Source organism: Cyanistes caeruleus, chromosome 5, assembly GCF_971803275.1.
Source record: "Cyanistes caeruleus chromosome 5, bCyaCae1.hap1.1, whole genome shotgun sequence".
NCBI classification, from domain to species: domain Eukaryota; kingdom Metazoa; phylum Chordata; class Aves; order Passeriformes; family Paridae; genus Cyanistes; species Cyanistes caeruleus.
Window position 1 is genome coordinate 25,861,163 of NC_141705.1, and position 21,825 is coordinate 25,882,987.

Consider the following 21,825-nt stretch of genomic DNA (forward strand, 5'->3'; position numbering starts at 1 on the left):
TGCTCACATCACCTGGTATGCCATGCTTGAAAAATGGCTATTCCAAATTTATATTTTAAAAAAGTAAACTCTCAACTTAGATCAAAGGGTCATGGTTTGAGTCAGAACTCTGGTGACTGATGAAGCAACCAAAGGCACAGCTCTCTAGTAAGGCACAGCTCAAGATATCCATGACAGAAAGCATGGAGGAAAACACCAAATTCCTCTGGAGCACCAGTGGCACATTCTGCCTCTCCTCAATATTGTCCCTGGCACCACACACCACACCCTGGCACACCACCAGCCATGGTGCCTCTGCATGCTGAAACTCTGTGCAAGAGTCTTGAAAGTACAGACTGGACCAGCATAAGTTCATATAGCCAGTCACAGAACAGAATCAGATCTTTTCAAAACTTTTAGAAAGTTTTGTAGCATCTTAGCATGCATAAAATCATTAGAATATGTGTAGATGAACATAACAGGAAATCACCATAGCTGAATCCTGCTGTTGTTGGTGCTGTCGTCTTCTTTGGGGTCACTGGGTAACGCAGCCTGGTAACGAGACCTGAGGTTCAATGATAATTCAAGAGACACAGCTTATTTCTGAAACAGCACCAGGCAGCAACCCAGCCTCTCGCTCACTGCAGACTCCCATTAAGAATAAGTAGAAAAATCAGTTACAATAAATGAGAAGTGGGAGTATGTTTTTGGGGTGTATTTTCCACAGTGTCATCAGGAAATGCTGGGCCGTCTGAGTTTGATGTAAAGATCTGGAAACTACAGCTCATGAGCGAGATTTATGCACAGACCACAACTGGAAAAAAAAAGCATTAGTATCTGTGCCTTGAACCCAATTCCTGTACTCTCCCCATTCCATCATACAGTGGGCAGAGACCAGCAGCAGCCATCATCTATGCATCTGAACTGGAGTAAGGATTTTCTAAACAACACATTACTGTTTTCCTCAGCTTTTTGCTGTATGGGAAGGTTAGATCATTTCAAGTGGCAGTGACCAGCAGGTAAAAAGCTAGGGCTTGGAGAGTCTGGGAAAGGACCATTCCTATCCATGTGCTTAGGGTTACAGACAGCTGAGAGAAGCACTATGTGGAGCTAAGTGAAGAATTTGTCCTGACTTGATACATCTGTTCTTCTGTTACTCTGGAGACAGTAACATTTTATACATTCTATATATATATATATAATCTTTCAAATTATTTTCTAAATTGAAATAATGTGGAACTGCAGTGTTTCATAGCATCCCTGCAAGGGAGGGATCAACAAAACCTCCCAAAAATTTCATTAAATCATCAAAATGTCTCAAACTCTTTTTCAAGTGATAGAAAAATCCAATCCATCTACCTGCTGCATTATGGCTGTGATATTCAATTATTTCTGGAATGGAGTTAAAGAGATGTTTTTCTGCGAGGTAGTACTGTTTTGGTGACGTCACTGTTTCTTTTATATGGTAGTGTCTTATTCCTGATGAACCTTCCCTGGGAAAATAGTAACAATAACCATTAGCAATAACATCATGTCATTTGTTGTGAATTTTTTGAGAGGAGCAGATTGACAAGGAAAAGTAAACTGAAAGGCCAGCACAGGTGCCCAGTACCACACACTTTGGGAGCAGCTTGAATATCAAACATCCTAAGCACTGGCAAACTGCCTTTATCTCACTGCTCAAACCAAGTGGAAGATTAACCCAGAAAAGGTTAATTTTCAGCCCAGTGAGCTCCCCAGTCCAGCTCACACATGCAGACATAAATTCAGGAGAGAAGAGACCAAATGGGGTGGGAAAGCAAAACCTCCTCCTTCGGGTGGAGGTTAAAGTCTACACTGGATTAAACCAAATGGACCTAACCATGGAGTGGACAAGTTTGTCTTAGTCACCCATCTTTTCTATCACAGCAGCCCTTGCTTCTTTTTTTACTATTGTCCTGGCTTTCCCACAGCCAATGATTTTGGATAGAGATACAACCAGATTCAGACAAGACAAGCTGCGCAGAGAAGCCATAGAAACTCACCCTCCAAATTTTGTATAAAGAGAAACAGTATACAGGCCAGGCTGACTGGAGTCTCTCACCACAAAACCACCTTCTTTATCCTAAAACACAAGCACATTATCAGTTTTGTGCTACTGGTTTTAAGCTGCATGATTCTTTCACTTGGTTCCAGGATATGCATTTGCCAAAATAAGCCTTTGCTTTAACTACTGCAGCTATTTAAAGTGAATTTCACAGTTGATACTGCAAGGCTGATGTGCTCACCTCATTTCTGAGGAGCTGCTCTGCCTTGCTTCTGTTCAGGTTTCGGCTGTACCACCTGCAACACAACATCAGTAAATAAAACTACCCCAAGGTGCATAATTTAGCTAAAATGATTTAAGCAAAGTATTATGAAACTAGAGATTAAATAATTTCATGGTAGTAAAGATCAAAAATTGAATCTTTGATAACGTGCAAAAATCAGTCTCTACTACACTGTTTGGTTATCCCACCAAAAAGCCCTGAAACAAATCCAGGAAGATCCCACAAAAGCCCATAAAACTCAGGGAACTGATGTAAGTTTTTGGAAAAACACTTGTCAAACACGTCCAGGCTGATGGCAGTAGTTGCTGTGCAGAGCAGCCCAAGGGGAAGGCTGGCAGCCCTGGGGAAGCAGCTGCCTGCACACTGGTCAAACCACCCGTGCAGCTGGCTGTCAGCCTGCTCTGTTATTCAGTATCTCCATACCTGTGGGCTCCTAGGGAGGACCCACCTTGAAAAGGGGAGGCTGAAACTATGAATTGTCATGCCTACACATCTCTGAGCTCTGTGCTGCATGGGCAGGTTAAAGCAGCTACAGAAGCATGGGCATGTCAGCCAGTCACAGAGAACAATAAGAAAAGGAAAACCAGGCAGTTTGCAAATGGTGTGGTGCAGTTGTTTTGAGCTATGCTGTTATTTCAGTAACCATTCAGGGAAGTGGCACAGCAGCCTTTAATCAGATTCTGTCTGTTCTGGAGATAGTGGTTTCTTGTAGTTGGTACATGACCTGGAGTAATGCTCCCTGGACTGCACAGAGATTCAGAATTTTGGCCCCAAGGTGGTAAAAGCACAAAGTGGCTGGACCAGATAAGGCAGTCCAGCTCCTTCCTTCCCTTTCTGTTAGCCCTGCAGCCCAGCCCAGAGCTGAGCAGAGCTCTTAACAAGTTTCTAAGATAAGAAAGCAACAAAGAATTGCCTCTAGTCAAGCTAAGGGCAAAATCCCAGATGAAATTCTGCCTTCTGTCAAAACACAGCAAGTAGGAGCCATATGTAGCTGAGAGAAAAATTCTGGAGTTACTAATGTAGCTTTGAAAATTGGTTTTTATTATTTTCCTACAGCTTCATTTTATCTAAAAGTCATGAAGTATGTCCTAAGTTCTCAGGCACAACAGTTTATCCTATAATGATGTTTGAGTATCAAGAACAGGTTTGGAGACTATCGTGTTAAATTTTACCCTGATGTTCTTAAATAAGTACTCCCTAATTAAACATCAACTGGAAAAAGCATTAAAAGAAAAAAAAAAAAAAGCCAAAAAAAAAGCCAGACATTTATAGCTGTTAGGTTACATGCATACACTGAAGCCTGAAATGCATCAAATTACATATTTTCTTGAAAAACAGAGCTTCCAAAATACCCAATCTTTTATGTTTATTTCCAGTGTTTTCTCCTCTACTGTTCACTGCTACCAACTTTGGATGAATATGTCACTTTACTATTAAAACATTTAGTACATTTAAAATGGGTAAATTTCCTTTGAAGTTTCCCTATTTTCTATCAGACAATTAAGAGGGTTTTTTTTTTGCTTTAACCATGATAGCCTAAATACTACAAGCCTGATGGCTGTCTTGCTGACTTGACCCTACATTAAAAATCCCAACATAATCAATAAGGAGAACCTGAAAAAATACATGCCTCTTCAGCTGTTCAAGTTTAACCTCTAGGTGCTACCATATGTGAACAGTTGCTTTTAAAATGCTAAAAATACATTGTCATTCTTCAAGCATAGGTTTCATTTTATGATATTCCAAATTTTAATTCAAACATTCACTTACTCATATTGATCAAGGTTGTTGGACTTCTTTCCTGTTACATAGTTGCTTGGAATATATCCTTGTTTTCTAAGAAAATATAGAATATATCATTGAAAACATGTAAAATTGCATGCCTAGAGGACAGCTGTTTCATTCTGCTAATTACCAGAGGTCTCTTGAAGTAATTTTTTAATTACTGACCATTCCACTCTGCTACTGATTATTAAGAAACTACTTTTCTGCACCAGCATTTCCACATTAACTTTCAGCACCCCTGGAAAAGTGTCATGGGCAGCAGAAGTGCCCAAGAAAACCTGCAGAAGGGGTGAAGGAGAGTAAAAAAACCCTCTGTTGCTCTGACACTCTTCGGCACTCAGAAGCCCCAGTCAAACACGGGAAATACGTGTGGAGCCTGACATAGCCTGATAATTCACAATTACTCATAACATATGGCAACAGGAACCTGATAAATATTGAAATATGAAAACTTTCATCTTTGAAACCGCAGGGAGAATTCTAATACAGGGAATGTGAAGTTGTAGTCATTACAGCATCTCACTGCAATTCTCTCTCAACTTATTCAAAGATAGTCCCTAATGATCCAGCTATTAAATAAAATGATGATTATTCAAGTCTGGAAGTTGGAGCCTGCTGAGCTAAATGTTAACCATATTGCTCCCTAATGAGATGTTCCCCAGGGATGTAGGAATGCTTTACCGGTCTAGTGAGGTTTTAAAGGATGGCTGGTGCTTTAATTGGGGAACTATGAAATTGGAAAGTAAACATAATTGGAAAGACTTCCAGTTCTGCAACTGTCTTTGCACTTGGGTCCCACAATCTATCAAGTACAAAACTTTTAAAAATTGGTTTCTGCATGAGAATATATGGATGAAATTTCAGTGCCTGGGCCTAATGTAGTTGTGTTGACACATAGGCAACATAAGCTTCTACGAAAATAGAAAACTGAAATAGAGTTATGAACATTATAACAAAAAATAAGGAACCCATTTTTACCCATATTTGTCTCTCGCCTTCCACCAATGAATGTCGTTCTTTTCAATCACTGTATATTCTTCACCTTTCTCTAATCTTAAATCATGGTGCTCTGTAGGTTCGAAGTCATACATTGCTACCACTATCTCCTCCTCTTCATTCCCATTTTCTTCAACTGGAGGAACAGGTGGTGGAGGCCTTCGCTGAAAACAACACAACATTATTAAATTATCATCCCACGCTGCTCCATCTTTCCACCCCATTCACCCTTACCCTCACACCAGTGCATCCTGGAGGCAAAAGCTGGGCTAGTCCTGGGCTAGTGGCGGCCTGGGGGGCATCTGGGGTCTGTGGCAGCCAACCACACAGGTGCCATCCATGGGGATGATCTGTGCTGCAGCCCTGCAGCTGCCAGTGAAGAGCAAAGCTGGTATTTGCTTTTTGCCCGCATCTTCCACCAGCATTACAGATACAGCCAACAGAGGCAGCTAAATTTCAGTGGGATTTTTTTTCACCCTGAGATAGAGCATGATGCCCATTGATGTATACAGAAATAGACCTTTGCTCCAGGATACAGCAAGTATTTTGGGAAATGAAAGTACTTTTCCAAAAAGCAGTAATTATCTATTCAATATTTTAAGTATTCTACCTACCGCACTTTTTTCTGGCACTGAAGAGGACAATCTCATTACATCTAGAAACAAAGCACAGGAGAGGATTTATGCTTATTAATTTAGCTATAAATTTTAAAACAAAATAAAGGGTTTAAATTTCAGATTAGGCTTGAATATCTTAACAAGCCTTCAGTACGGCTTAGAAATTCAGAAAGCAAAGGCAACTCCAATTAAGTTATAGGAAAAAGTATTAAATATTCTTGCAAAAACATCCTAAATCAGCTGGCAGGCTACACTGATCACAGATTTGGCAACATCTATGCCACACCAGAGCATGCCACAGAGAGCTCTGAACCAGACCTCAGATGCAGAATTTTATGAGAAATAAAAAAGGGACAGAGATAAGAAAGGCGTAAGAAAATGAAGCAGTGCTCTTGTCATCATGATGGTCTAAAAGCCTGTTAGTATTAACATCTGCCTTTTTTAAAAAAATAAGCCCCTGACCCTTGCTTTTCTAAATAATGCGTAACAGCTGCATGTATTTTCTTGTTACATCTCTCAGAGCCAAAATGAATTTTCTCCTGCACTTTTTCTCCTGCTTTTTTTTCACACATTTAAAAGGTTGAGCTATAGGCCATGCTTTTCATCTTGCTGATTCAGATCAGCCACAAGCCCCTGTTTATTCTCAAGTCTTCTAATGCAACTAAATCCCCAGGTCAGGTCCCCCTGATTGCTTGTGCAGGCATAAGAAATCACTGGTTGACACAGATTTAACTGGGAGATAAGCAATGGCTCAATTTCTTTCCCTACTACAGAATTTTCCTTAAATGGAGGACTGAATAATTACTACTAGATCCCTTGCTGGACAATATTGCAGCACCACAGCAGTACCTGCAATCTGGATGCTGGAAGATGCTGCCTACAGAAGTCACAGCTCATCCAGGCTCAGCACAGGAATGTTTACAAACCTCTGAGGAAATTCAGTCCAGTATGTACACCTCTGTACATACATTAAACCTTCTTGTATCATTTTTAGCTTGGTGTAGTAGCACTGAATGCAATGCAGTTATTATTCTTTCACATTGACATGCAGAGGTTTTAATAAATAACTGAAGAGCTGGCAAGATTTGCAGCTGAGTCCTTTTAACCATAAGGTTTTATCCTCAATCTGAGATAAACACTTGGTCAAATAAGTTTCAAACAGGAGGAAAAAAAAATAAAATTCAGCAACTCCAATAATTCCTTTCAGATTTCTCTAAACATTTTTTGCAAGGATATTCTACTGGCTTTTCTATTTTTTACAGAATATTTGATAATGAATTTTGACTTACTTTAGGCACAATATCAATGATTGACTCTGCTCTATAAATTTGCCTCATACCCAGGGCATTCAGGTGTGATGACAGAATCACATAAAAAAGCAGAAAAATATGTCAGAAGAACTTAAGAAAACATATGTACTTACTATTTTCAAAAAGACTATATTTTTCACAGCCAGGTGCTAATTTTTCTGTCTGTCTGCAGCATTGATAAATTCCCTCTGTCCAGAATTTAGGATGATATTTTACCATTATATTGCTGTTATTTTTTATTTCTACAAGAAGAAAAAGAAAATATATTGAAAGATACAAAAAAAAATCTGCAAGAGGGTAATTTTTAATACATATTAGAGTATCTTTGATATGAGGCATAATCTTTGCTTGCCCTTCCATTAGCACAGCTTCTCTTCTTGCAAGTTCACATGGAGGTGATACAACAATCATAAAGGATATATTGAGGGTAATAACTTTATTCCAGAAGGGTGTGCCATACTCCTCCTCTATACCAACTATCCTAGCATGGGTTTGGTACATCAATGAAAGGAGACTGCACCCCTGGAATCAGGCAGGCAGTTGTTTAGGCTTTGGAGCTTCCTCCTTTGGTACTGTTGCAAGTGACTCAAATTCATCTACAAACAGTGTTCTGGAGGGAAAGACAACTGGTATTTATCTCTACTCTGTGGCACAATTCATCATTTTGGCCTGGAAGGCTCCTTACCCCCCTATGCTATGGGCTTGCTGTATTTCAGAAATCACTCCTGGCCCTCTGACCCCCAGCCCAGAAATCATTTTTTACTACTTTATAGACCACCTGTAATTAATGCCAGCATCTGATGGTGAGAGAGGGCATTAAGAGGCTAATAAAAAGAAGCCCTTTTCTCACTGTGAAAGCAACTATCTGATCACATCTCAGCAGAGATACCTCCTATCACTTTCCATCAGCTTAAGGCCCACAATGTTGCCTAGCTACATGCAAACAAAACTTTTCAGTGATGCCATCAGCTAGCATGGATAAACTTTTTAACTCATGGTGCAAAAGCAGAGTCAAATTCTGATTTCAGCTGCACTTCACAAAATCAGTCAGTATTTGAGGCTCTCAGTACCTATTGCCACACCCTGTGTATACAAGTGATAAGCTGGCCCAATAACAAATTAAAATTGGTGGATATAAGCAGCAGAAACTCTACCATTTTATTTTTGTAATTTGCCATGGCTTGATGCTAGCCAGCACCTAAGCACCCACGCAGGCACTCACCCACTCCCACAACCCAATGGAATGAGGGAAGGAAGGAATAGAAAGAACAAGAGATGAAAACTTATGGCTTCAGATAAAGACTTTAATAACCAAAAGAGAGAAAAAAAGAACCCAGAAGTAAAGTAAATCACTCACCATCTCCCACAAGCAGACCAATGCCCAGCCAGCCCCTGTGCAGCGGCCAATAGGGAAGGAAAAAAACCCTAATCCCTGCCTTCCTCTACCCCAGTTTTTATTGCAGAGCACAACTTTAAATGGCCTGGAATATCCCTTTGGATCCCTGCTCTCCTGGCTGTGTCACCTCCCAGCCTCTTGTCCACCTCCAACCTACTGTGGGGGCAGAGAAGGAAAAAGGCAAATCCTCCATGCTGTGCAAGCCCTGCTCTGCAGCAACTACTGGTATGTTTTTAACACTGCTTTGGCCACAAATCCAAAACACAGCACCAAGTTAACTCCAATCCCTGCAGACAGCTCAAGCACAGGTATCTGCCTATGTTAGAGTTTAAGTACCAGCAATTGCCATTACCTTCTTTCAGGTTCCTCACCCACTGATCCCGGCTTTGCGGACTTGGTGCAAAAACATAAAGCGTATTAGCATCATATACAACCTGGAGGGGAGAAGAGAAATAATCAAAATACATCCACCTCATAATGTAAATTCATTTCATCCTAAAGAAACAGAGGAAACAGAACAAGACAAATGACTGTTACTTTTGGCAAAATTAGTGTATTCAGGGACAAAATGCAGAAACTGGGAAAAGTTATTAAGATTTATTATTCAGATATGATGTTTTCAGGAGAATTAGGAAGAATTTTGTAATGGTATATTATCTTTTCAGCATTCCTTAAAACGCTTGCTTCACATTTTGCTTTGTTCATTCTTCACTGTGTTTTTTCTAAAAACAGTTCAATTTAATGAATGAAAGCTATTTTGTAATAAGACATTCTCCCATCTGATTCAGTACTGCTCTGGAGTGATTTTTATTTTTTATTTCTCCACTGCTTGTATTGGCAGAAAGCAAGTATTGCTCTGGGAAAAATGGATCAGTCACTGCTGCCCCTCTCCAGCAGTGGAATTCCTCCTCACTCCATTCCCTCTATAGTAAGGGGGCACAGCATTCAACCCCCCACATTTTTCTTTTCCCCTCTATGCAATTCGTTTTCTGTGTTCATTTCCATTCAATTCACAGTGGGAAAAAAAAAAAAAAAGCAAAAAAAAAAAAAAAGCAAGCAAATTTTTTTATTCCTATATAATTTCATGGTAACTAGATTTAATTCAATGTGAAAGAAAGAAGACAGAGAAATTGGGCTGTCAGCTCATTTGTTCCAGCAGAAGACCAGGGCAGAGCAGTTTCCAGTCAAAATTCAAGCTGAGAGAGTGAGGAAAAGAATAAGTGTACATAGCCTAACTCCCAAGGGAAGGGACTGCAAGGGCAGAAGAGCTTGCAGAGGATGTGTTTTAACCATTAATCCTGAACTACCTCCCACCAGCCCAAAAGAGACAGAGAATAGGCTCATTACTTGGAATTGACAGTAAGTTTAAGGGCAGTTATGTCCAAATGATCTAGTGTTTTTGAAAAGAGCACTGTAATTTATGTATTTTCTATTAAAAAACATACCTGAAAAGGATATTTATTCTGACATGGAATAATGCCATCACTTTTTACAACTTCTACACATTTAATCCTTGAAATATCCACAGATCCTTTTCTGTATTTTTTCTACAAGAGAAAAGAAAAAAAATTGTAAAAATATAAGAAATTTATCTAATTCTCTTTTTCTTTTAGCAGAGATATCTTGATTTCTTTCCCACTTATAACAGTGATTTCACTTCATGTGACTTTAACTGGAGAAGTTGTCTGAAAACTGAGGGTATAAAGATCTGCACTCTTGAAAATGCACTGAGTACAGTAAATTTGCTGAGTGAAAAGTACCAGTTCTTTACATAGAAAGTTTCCAACCAGATGTAATCTTAGGTTTAATATAGTCCTCTTTACAAAAAATAACTTGAGAAAAAAGGAGTGCTTCCCCTTTGCTGAGTTTAAAATATGATTAAAACTGGTATCATCTCATCTGCTCCCTTGTTCTGTTGCTGAAGTGCTCCCACCATTTGGAGGCTTCTGCTGTGTTCCACTAAGGTTCCAGAGAAATTTGGATGTTACACAGGTAACACAAGTCCCTGATGAGACAGAAAGCAGAAGATATGGATGTAACCCTGGACCAAAATGGGGTTGGTATCAAAGGAACTTCTTTGAACAAAGCTAGCAGAATGCCAGAGAAGCAAATTCAAAAGCAGAGGCTAAATCTGAGCAGATTCAGTCACCTACACTAATAATTATGAGCATTTTAAAGAAGGCACAGGTGCTCAGCAGGTGCTGCACAGCACATGGAATGACAGCATAGTTCAACACTGTGGAGAGGCAGCCCCTTGGAAGAACAGCTGATAATGAGAGGCAGGTGTCCTGGGCCTTAGTCTACACTGAAATCCACAGAAGGACTGTATAGTGCCACCTCTCACTTTTGAGAGAACAAAATCTCTCATAGGAGAGGAGGTTTCTACTGGAATCTGGAACAAAAGTAATAGCAGCTCAGGGCTGGTACTGAACTAATACACATCCAAAAAATTGATTTGCCAAGCACATCCAGAACATCCAGTCCAGAGTACTTATGAACTCTTATGAAAGACTGGCACTGTTCACACAAAGTGGAAGTAATTAGCAATTACTGAATTATTTGAGACATGCCAATCCTTACTCAGCTCCCCTCTTGGGGATGGAAACTTTAGCCCAAATAGCAGAAGTCTGGTACAACCACAAGCAACTGAAAACACAGACTTGTAAGCAGACGCAAAGAACAATTTCAAATACAGCAGTTGTAATTCCATCACCCTAGAAACACTATAGTTAATTGCCCATTAAGTTTCATCAACACTTAAAATGCATTTAGCACCCTGAGTCTTATGTAGAATAGTGCAGAGAAAACATGCATGAAGAATTCAGGTACATCATGGTCAGCATCAGGAAGAATGACAAAGGGTAAGTTCAGATAGAGCTGCAACTGTTATTTGTTACGACAAAAACCAACATACACAAGGGAGGTGGGGTTTTTTAAGGGGAATGTATTGGGGAATTAGGCATTTTAACCAACTATAAAGGAAAAAAGTAAAATCATAAACATTACCATGAGCTATACTACAAAGATTTATCAAGCAATGCTGAAAAAGAATTTTGTACCAAGTATGCAACCTTGGATTTTTTTACCAAAAAATCATTTTAAATTTTCTGTTTATTTTATGCTGGTCACTTCCAAACTCAGGATATTCTACAGTATCCCCTTACTTGAACATTGACTCTCTAAAGTAAATGCTTTCATGCAAAAGCCAAAAGTTGTTACTGAAATCACTTGGCAGAGCAGGCAGTACTCTTTGTCACTCCCTCTCCTTGTCACTGTGTGGCTGACCTGGCAGTTTCAGGGCTGCCAGATTAACCAAGGCAGAACAGGAGGGTCCAAAGGAGATCAGCGTTTTCACAAACCCCAGAACTCAGCACTCCACATAACCATGCTGAAGACATCTCTCCAGACCTCTTTCTTGCACAACAACATGCAAAGAAGAAGAAACACCGCTCCTGTAATTTATCTGCCCTGCTTTCTGTGTCCAGAGGGGTACTCATATTGCTTGGATCTCACCTGCTGGTTAACTGAGGTTGAAGGACAGACAATATACATTGGAGGGGGTTTTTGTATCCAGAATAACAGAAATCCCTTAGAGGAATACACTACTATTTTATCTGAATCACCCTCCTCCTGGGCTCAGAGATTTTCATGACAATTCTGGCACTCCGGGAGTGCTCACTCAGAGGACACTGACAGAAGGACAAAGGACAGGAATCCATCTAGATAACCACCTAATGTTTGGGGGGAAAAACATAAAGGAAATCCCCTGATGCACAGAACATCATTCCAGTAATTGTACTCCCAAACTCATACCTTTGTATGCTTTCATGATTTAGGGTGGCTCAGTTTGCTTCATCACAAGATACTAAATTAAGCTAATACAAATCTGACCCACCTCACAAGTCAATCCACCTTATTAAACCTAATGTCATGGAAGATTCTTCTGGTTTTGCATATTCTATAGTTTGTTTTTTTAAATGCATATGTGAAACTAAAAACAAACCTACTGCTCAAGACATTTTCAGATCACATCAGAAGCAACAGGTATTAATGCCAAATGTGCAGCTCTGTTTTAGCTGACCATTACTCATTAACAAACTATGGGTGCACAGAAGCAAGAAAGAATGACTCAAGAAAAATGTTAAAGAGACCACTGCAATTTCTCTCTCCTCCCTACTTAGATGACTTTCCTTTATAATAATGGGACATCTTGTATACCATAACCGTGTTGCATTTATTCTACAGGCAAATGGGTTCCATGGGCTCTACACCTGTACAGCAGATATTAAATGCAGAATCAAGGCAGAGCTCAAGCTCTGAAGAAGTTGGGAAGTAGAGATGCAAGCATGAGCCAGCCCTGAGAAATTCAACCATAACCCACTCTTTCCAACAAGTGACCTACAAAGAGACAAAATTAATACATTGGCTAATCAAGCAATGCCAAAGTGCAGGAAGCAGAGAGATGTTTTTAAAGATTCTCTATTTTCAAGGTGGAAGAAGGCTAACAGAGTAGAAAAATGTTAGATTTACTGTAGAAGTAGCAGTATGTCACCAGAACATTCCTGCATGCTCTCTGAATGGGACACAAGTATTCACAGAGGATTCTATCAAACCTGGTGTGCTTCTTTACTAAAGATACATATATATATATATGCCTCTAGAGGGAGGCTTGTAGAAGCAAATATGGTTAGAACAGTGATAAAGGTATAAAAATATTAAATCCCAACAAGGAAAACAAATAGGTAATATATGTGCTTCAAAGTCACAGTAGAGGTTGGGGTTTATGGTGTGGGTTTTCTTTTTTAATGTATCTTCTTACTAAAAATAACAAAAGGGAAGTGACTATACAGAAACTACTATACAAAGCTTTTCAAAATGCCAAACATATTTCACATTTGCCTATGTTTCAAAATACTGATTTACAGTTTTAGAAGTCCTGCTCCTTGCTCACAATGGGTATGGTCAAGTCTTGTTCCCATGCAATCCAAAAAAAATAAGCTATTCCTCTTTATTTCAGCATATTAAACAGTAACATGAAGAAGTCATAATATTAGACCTGTGTTGTCAGATATGGAAGAAATATAGGATTACACAATTCCTTAAAAAATCATCTTAGAATACAGTAAGACAAGAAATATCCAAGTGTTAGATAAGTGTACAATCAAACAGCTGATCTTCTGTACATTTGGAATTACTCCTCTGCTAAATACAAAAGCTCTACAGCTTCAGAAGCCCATATCCTCGCTATCAGATGAAAAGTTTTCTTCAGTGTATTTCCTCTTTGCTGATGAACACACTGCACTGCTTACCCCTACAGAAGTATGTGTGTATGGGGGGGTGTTGAACAATACAAAGGACATTAGATTTGGGGAAAAAAGCCTCAATGAAAACATGCATAATTCAGCCCAGCTGGCAAGAAATATCTAGATTTTGTCTCCCTCATGCTCTCTCTTTCCTTGTTCATACTATTTCTTTCTTCCATGCTTACCCCCATGTAGGAAATCCTGAGGTCATCAGCATGTGACCCATGTGTTCTCACAAGTGTAGCCCTACTTTTATCTCCTTTTATGGAGTGCCTCTTCAAACTTGCAAAACCACGAAAAGCCTGGCTAAGCCAACACTGCCTACAGACAGCTGCTCTGACAGAATATGCTCCAGAGCCAAATGTATGGGTGTTTTCATTTTTGGGTTCTTTGCAGGGAGGAAGGTTGGGCTTTCAGGTTTTGGGCTTTTGTTTCTTTTATCAGTATTGCGATTTATTAATAAGAACCACTGGCTGGATACTTCTGCAGTTCCCTCTTGAGGCAAGCAATTATGGATTTTGCAAATATAATTACTGTAGCTAGGTGTTAGGTGGCTACATTTTCCATTCCTGTATTTTCCAGTGTGTCAAATACATTGAAGAATGTCCTTCTCCTTTCAAATATTTTTTTTAATTATTAATAAAAGCAAGTATCAAGTATTTTTATCTACCTTTCAAAAATGGCTAGAATTGATAGGAAAAGCAAAAGATTATCATTCTAATCTAGTCTGACCTGATTCAATATCTGACAGGATAGGAAGAATTCAAAGGGGGAAAAAAATACAAACATAATTGAGAAGAGTAAAGTTTTAAACCCTGTCTTGCAAATTAAGAAACTCAGAATCTATTATCATGGCCTGGCTGCTCAGCAGATGTCAATGACCAGCACTGGAGAGACTGAGAAGCACAAAAACAGATTCTCCAACTTCCTAACCATGACTACAGTGCATTATCTGTAACTTACTCTTCTCCTGCAATGGAGAGGCAGCCAGTCGAACGTGCACAACCGCAGATATGATACAGTGCTGCAACCTCATAAAAGTAAAGGACACATAATAAATCAGCCAGGTCTCCAACCATATCACGCCTTAAATAACCTACAGCCCTTCAGCTGTCAAATTAACTGCTGTACCTTTCAGACAAGTCTTGTCCTCTTGGTTTTTTGTGAAGTCACAGAGCTCTCAGCCTGCCCAGCCCAGCTGTCTCATTTCTGTGCTGTTTTCTCCCCGCTCAGGACCCCTCTCTGGCTCTGCTGTGCGAGTGACACCTTGCATTCAGCCCTAACTCAGCCTCCATGCTGTCTGAGCACTAGACTTGGACAACCTGAGCCACGCAGAGAGGAGAGCCCAAGTCCACAAGCAACACAGGCAAGTGACCAGAGCCCAAAACAAGACCCAAGAGGTCACTCAGCCAAGGCACCAGCTGCCTTAGCTACTTTCTCAAGGTTCAGATGATGGACTCCACAGCCACACAGCTGAGAGGCCTACTCTGTCTTTTGAGATTCCAGAACATCTCTCTGCTTTAAACAATTGCATTTCCACTTACCAACCCTTCATCACTGGCTTTTGGGAAGCTCATCCTTCCTGCTGCTCCTGCCCTGAACCTCACAGGCAGATCCACATGTTTCTTGGAACTTACTGCCCCAAACCAGATGCAGCACTGCAGCCAATGCCCTGTTATCTAATTATAAGGATTTGGAGTCATGTTTTTTCATCCTGATGTAATACCTGCCTTTTGCAAAGTATCATTGATGCCTGTCCAGTTTATGATCCACTACTCTGTAACCCAGGTCCTGCTGGGGACAGCCTGACACTTGGCTACTTATTGTCATTCTTTATCTGAATATTTCAGCATTCTTGCCTCTTTTACTTGTCCACATTGAATTGCATTCTACAAAATTAAAAAAAAAAAAATAATAAAAAAGATAAATAAAGCACCACACACCTAATCCAAATATACCACATAAATTTCTAGACTTGTTTTTCAAAACACTTGCAGCTCCTTCAAGTTTTATTTCACCTGAGAGCTTGATGAGCTTCTATTCCAACAACAGCATCAGTAGTGAAAATGCTAAAATGCAGAATAGGATAATCCATTCAAGACAGGCTCTCAATCTTAAAACAAGCCACCAATGCCTATTCAACACAGTACCAGCTTCCCATGTGCTCTGCAATCAGATTTACAGTAAGTTCATATATGTAATTTCTAATGCTGACATATGAAGATGTCTTGTTCAGCACTGTCAAAAAACCCTTACTTGGATGAAAACACAGGATATCTGTGCTACCCACAAGACTTGTTACCCCATAGCAGACAAAGCATAAAATAGTCTGAGATTATTTTGGTTTGTTTATTTTGTTTTGTTTCTTTGCTGGCTGGTGTGCAATTTCTGCATCTTCCAGGTACCTTCAACAAGCCTGGTTTTCCATGCATTTTTCTCTAAATTATCTTCAGAGATTAAAGTTTCTCAGCTTCTCTTCTGCACAATTTTTAAAAAAACTAGGCCTTCTGTAGCCTTCTCTCATCTATTTTCCAGTTCTTCCTTCTTAAGACCTTTAAGATTCATCCACTCCTGTCTAGTTGTAAGGTAAATATTCTCATCCATGCCTATATCTCCACAGCTACAACCTGTGCTTTTCAACTTCATCTACATCTCATTTGCTGCATCTCATAAAAATCAAAATTCTTGTAGAAAGATGATTACTACAGATTCTCATTTTATAACTGACTTTTCTTTCAGTAGATTTTAGAGAAAATAAGGAATAATTTCTACAGTATAACCAACTTTTTTTTTTTTTTTCCAACTTAGGTTTCTTTATGAATTGCCCTTTACAAGTGACCATTCCCATGCTTCCCAAAGCTGCTCCCATTCACATGAACAGCTTTATGTTATGCCTCCAACTTACAGTTTTCACTCTCAAGTATGTTAAGAAAGCTCTATCATTATGACGTGTGACTTGGAACAAAAAAAACGCTCTATAAACCTACTAGTTTCAGAAGCTATTTATCTTACATTAAAAAACAAGAGCAATCAGTGAAGTGATCAGAAGCATTGTAATACTGAATCATGCTTTCATTTATATAAAATAATTAAATCACATATGCAATGACTAAGGAGATCCCATAAATCAGGGTAATTATTTTTAAAATAATAAAGGGTAAGCACAATAGGAAACAACAGTAGAATGAATTAATCTTCTGTTAAAATAGAAAAGTAAGAAGCACAGCTTTTTGAAGCTCTGTAATGTTGTTATGCTCTAAATGAAGTATTTGCACAATATTAGTGTCGCAATGAAGCTACGCAATTTTACCCTGAAACCTACAGCTTCAGAGTGGGCCCCAGAGCTTTTATTTTTCCTTCCTTAAAATATCACCACTGTAATTTCAGTAGCTTCTGTCTCCTCTATATTCAAATTACAAGAACCAAAGACAGCCCTTACAGAAGGACGTTTTTTCCTTAGGAAGAGACTTTCAAAATGAACAACCCCCCAAAATGTTCAGGTTTTCATTCTGCTTTTTTTTCATTTATATCCTGGTTGGTTTTTATCAGTTGTAACAGTCCTGTTTACACAATAAAGTTTTCACACAAGTCTGATCCTAATGGCAAATATCACTACTGCCACTGAAGACAAGAGCATTCTGTACCTCCCCAGATCAGTTGCTCAGACGCCTTCTACTTGACTCCACAGCAGTAAGTGATGTGCCTACTCCAATATCCTCTGTGCAGCAGTTCCAGAGCTAATGGGCATTGCAGCCCTAACTCTCCCCCTTCTCGTCCTCCCTTCTAACATTGCAGACTCCTGTCCACCCAAACACATGCAGGGTAACCACAGGAACCAGGATTTAGCCTATGCCTTTTGAAAATGCAAAATCCAATGTAAAATACTTATTGCTGTCAACTATCCAAACAGCAAACATGAACAAACAATAAAGATTCTAAAGCATAAAGAAATTTAATGTTCATAAGCTCATAGTCAGCTTCATATTCATGGTCAGTGCAAGCTGCTGTGGATGGAAAGGTTAAGTCAAGCGTGCTGGGCCTTGTGTGGGAGGACAGTAACCAAAGCACACGTCGGCACACTTTCAAACTAAAGAGTATCACTGGTAATCAAGCTGAGTGACAAAGAGAGAGAGAAATATCATGGTTAAAGGGAACATTGCACGGGTGCAATAGATATGAGGATCCTAATAGTCTACACACTGACAAGGACTTATAAAATTATGACCAGATCTGTGTCACCTTTTGGAAGCACCACACTCACGAGAAACATCAATGTGAAAGTTTTCAAACCAACAAACTAGCAGGATATCTCACTTGCACAGACCAGCTCTTTTCAACTCTTCCACCAGTGAGAAGTACTTTAACACCTACATTTACTGTCCTTCCTTCATCATGAAGACTTTTCCTTGCCTAAAATGCCATCTAGAACAAAAACCTGTAGTCTGGTGGCACTTTTAAGTTCAAGTGAGATGCCCTGACAGCATTAGCTAACTAAAACCTGTGTGAAGTACGTGCTACTTGCTATCATTGCTGTTTTTAATACAGCAGCAAGCCTGCTACACCTGGGGCCATCAGACTCCCAGTTCAGAGATACCTTCTAACCGTGTGCTGAGAAAGGATTCACAGCAGTCAAACTCCTTGCCACACAAGGAAAAAGACAATAAATCATGGGCACACGGTGGACAGCCCTGATGGAGATAGTAGCTTGGATGCTATTTTTGTGTGGTCTGTCCTGTTGGCTAACTCAAGAGCAATAAATGACACTGTTCTCTGCAGCCACCCTGCACAGCAGTGTGTGGGGCACTTCAACTGTGGGACACTGGTAAAATGAATCCTCCCTTCCATTGTCCAGCTGATATTTACTGAGGTGTTTAAAATTTCAGTGGTAAGGTAGACTCTTAGATAGACACTTAAGGTTTGATTTTCCAAACAGACACAGATGAAAGTATGAATGCACTGATCCTTTGAAAATAAACTCCAGGGAATTTTAAGTTGAATATTCAAGGTATGAGCTCACTTTTGACAGAAAACAGCTAAATGTACCTAGGGCCATGCATATGTGGTGTTATTTCCACAAATGCCCCCTTGGAATTCAAATCTATACTCCATCCAAGATGAAATTAGCAATTTGGAAAAAATTGAATTAAAACTTCAGCTAAATTTTTGCTGGTCAAAAAATACAGAAAGCCATTCCATTTTTTTTTTTTTTAATCATGCTTGAAATATTTTATTTTCAAACAAGTTAGTTAATTTCAAAATTGCTTAAATTTGCTTATCAATTTGACACTGACTCGTATGTTTTGATTTCTTGGAAGAAAATAGTCCAGGAAAATGACCAGAAGCACACCTGAAGTATTATGCTGAGTTTTCAAACTGCACAAAATTGAAAAGAAATTTCCTAATAAAATATTTCATGCTTGTGTTTTCTCACTCAAACACTACAAACACTGCCTTTGCTATACAACTAGAATATCCAAAGAAGTCGCACTACAATCCATGATTCCAGCTGACACCAGTAAGAATAGTGCAGCAGTCCTCAAGAACAAGGGCCAGTTTGTGAAAAAATGCCTCCCACCTCCCACTTTCAAACTAGTTACTACCGTCTACATAAATGTGTTTAATGCTGGCTTGGCAAGTCTACAATGCATGCTTGAAGATACTGAACATATCTTAAGTCTTTCTGACTGTAGCATAGTTAGCAAGATGTATTTTATAGTACATCTCCAGAATAGGAAGATATTTTATTTCTTCCTTACTTTTATATATTCATTACTCTGTGCTTGGAAACCAATGCAGTTATATCTTACTATAGTGAATTTTTGTCTTCATTGTAAACGGACCACGTCACACTCAGATTTCAACAGCAACTTTTGCAACATTAGGAGAAAATACAGAAAATACTCTTTCCAACAATGACAGCTGATAAACCATTACGGGCTTCAAGAAACAACATTAGCTTAGCCTTTTTATTTGCTTATAATCATTTTAGCCTAATATTGCACAATCGTGCAATGATGCCATTTCCACAACAGCTACACTTACTAATTCTCAGAATTTATGACCAAGAAAAAAAGGACAAAATGAGAACACACCCCAGCTTAAACAGAATATAGCTCTTTTCTGAGATTAAAAATCTATCTCTGTGATGCTTAAGGCAAGTCAGTTCCTGATGTATTTTTATTTTCAAGCTTCTTAATGTCCATCTTTTTAACAAGCCTAAAGGTGATACTTCTTGCACATTTTTTATCCAACAGCACAATGCCCAGGAGTTAAGCAGTAAATGCCAAGCTCCTATTGGCTTCCTATGCAAATTAAGTTTCCCATGATATTAATCGTAATTGTAGAGCTTTGCACAGGTGACCTAAACTAGCATTCTCCTTCCTCAGGCTTCTGTGTTTTGAAACCAGTCCTGAAATGCAGCTTCTTCACTGATTCTGTAGCTACACTCCATTGATAGTTCACTCCCCTGCTCCATGACTTACAGCAGAGCAATATCTTTAAGTGAAAAAACTGTATTTCTCCTTCTCATGGTAGCAGTGCAGTTCCAGCTTCACTGCAGGCATGCACTGCCATTGTACCATGACAGGTACAATGCTTAAAAGCACATCTAGAAAGATTCAAATCAGTTATGAGCAAGTTAAAACAAGATTTTAGCCTGTTGCTAGTAGTCAAGTTTAGGAAATAATAATTTATTGCTCCAAATAAGGTATATGGGACTTTTTCAGTAGATAGGACAGGAAAGTACAGAGAAGAGTGGTGTCTATAACGTACAGTTTCTGGTCAAAGAGCGAGTGATGCTCCATTCTGGCTGCACAGAACAATTAAACCTCTCAGCAGCATTTACATGAACACTATTTGCTATGGTTGACCGCTTTTTGTTATCATAAATGTTCCACTTCTGTCACCAGACATACAAAATGCCTAATTCTGTCACTTTATTAATAACCCAAACTTGCCCACACTTTGAGTATTGACTAATCTGGTTAACAAGATTTACTTTAGTCTTGTTTCTAAAAATAAGTGATATGATTATTCACATGCCCACAAACCCTAAGTTTTTCTTGAACTCTCTACTGAAATTCCATAAAAATTAAAATGGAAGAAAACAAGAAATTACTTCAGATTGGCCAACAATCAAACTGGGAATTGCACACTTGCCTAGAGGAGCAGAACTCCTGGCAAGACTGCTACCACTGCAGTTATGGGATTAAAATGAGGATGTGAGATCCTCTTGGCTTGGGATTTCCATGCTTATCTTACCAATCTGGACTTTGAATACTGCCAAGCCCAAAGTTAAATCAGTCTGTACCTATCCTTCCATCTGACATGTCTTTAAATCCAACCACCATACACAGTAGTCACATTAATTCAGCAATAAACCCCCAGTTATTCAGAGGGGGCAGAATTATCTTGATGGTTAATAACTCTTTTTTCTACATATAAATTACCTCAGCCAGAACATGCAGCTGTCTTACTGTAAATACATATTTATAGCCACCATAATTGGCTTTAAAAACCCAAACAATAACCAAACAAATAATTAAACCCACAAACATCTTTGCATTTAAGCTGTCCAGAGACATAAAGGAATAACTGTGCCACAGAGATCTTTGTCTTACAGTTGTGGGGTATTTTTAGAGACAAAAATATTCAGTATGCCCCTTTAAGATCAGAGCTCACTATTTTCAGACAACACCATTAATAAAATAAAATGCTCATTAATGCTTAGAAGAATCTAAAATGAGAGGAACAGTGAAAATGAAAATGGTTTGAGGCTGGAAAGTAATACGTTATGGCTGAGCCAGTCTAACAACCTGCCACTGCCAATAGTCGGAGCATCCTGTTCTCCTCCACCACCTGGCACAGCCTCAGGCACTTGTTACAGCCTGCATGCAGCTAAGGCAGCGTGCTAACCCAGCAGAACACCAATCCAGCAAAAATAAAACCAGATCAAATATCTTTCTGCTGACCTAACTGTGGCCTTCCAGCATCTGAAGGAAGCCTACAAGAAAGACAGAGAGAAACTATTTCCAAGGGCATGTAGTGACAGGACAAGGGGGAACAGCTTCCAACTCCAAGTAGGTTTAGATTAGATTTTAGGAAATAGTTTTTTACTGTGAGGGTGATGAG

General features: G+C 39.2%; 1 protein-coding gene across 8 annotated transcripts in view; it reads right to left on the minus strand.

Moving 5' to 3' along the window:
* TEC (tec protein tyrosine kinase) overlaps positions 1-21,825 on the minus strand; it is a 61,459-nt gene that overhangs the window by 4,786 nt on the left and 34,848 nt on the right. For 7 of the 8 annotated variants that reach the window (XM_086889520.1, XM_086889521.1, XM_086889522.1 and 4 more), the window contains 10 exons: positions 9,838-9,939; positions 8,745-8,826; positions 7,110-7,238; positions 5,684-5,724; positions 5,052-5,233; positions 4,059-4,124; positions 2,247-2,301; positions 2,004-2,083; positions 1,339-1,472; positions 470-544 (listed from right to left, as the gene is read on the minus strand). In XM_086889520.1, coding sequence (XP_086745646.1) covers positions 470-544; positions 1,339-1,472; positions 2,004-2,083; positions 2,247-2,301; positions 4,059-4,124; positions 5,052-5,233; positions 5,684-5,724; positions 7,110-7,238; positions 8,745-8,826; positions 9,838-9,939 — 946 coding nt within the window. The remainder of the gene's footprint in view (positions 1-469; positions 545-1,338; positions 1,473-2,003; positions 2,084-2,246; positions 2,302-4,058; positions 4,125-5,051; positions 5,234-5,683; positions 5,725-7,109; positions 7,239-8,744; positions 8,827-9,837; positions 9,940-21,825) is intronic. The other variant, XM_023925259.2, reaches the window with a different exon arrangement.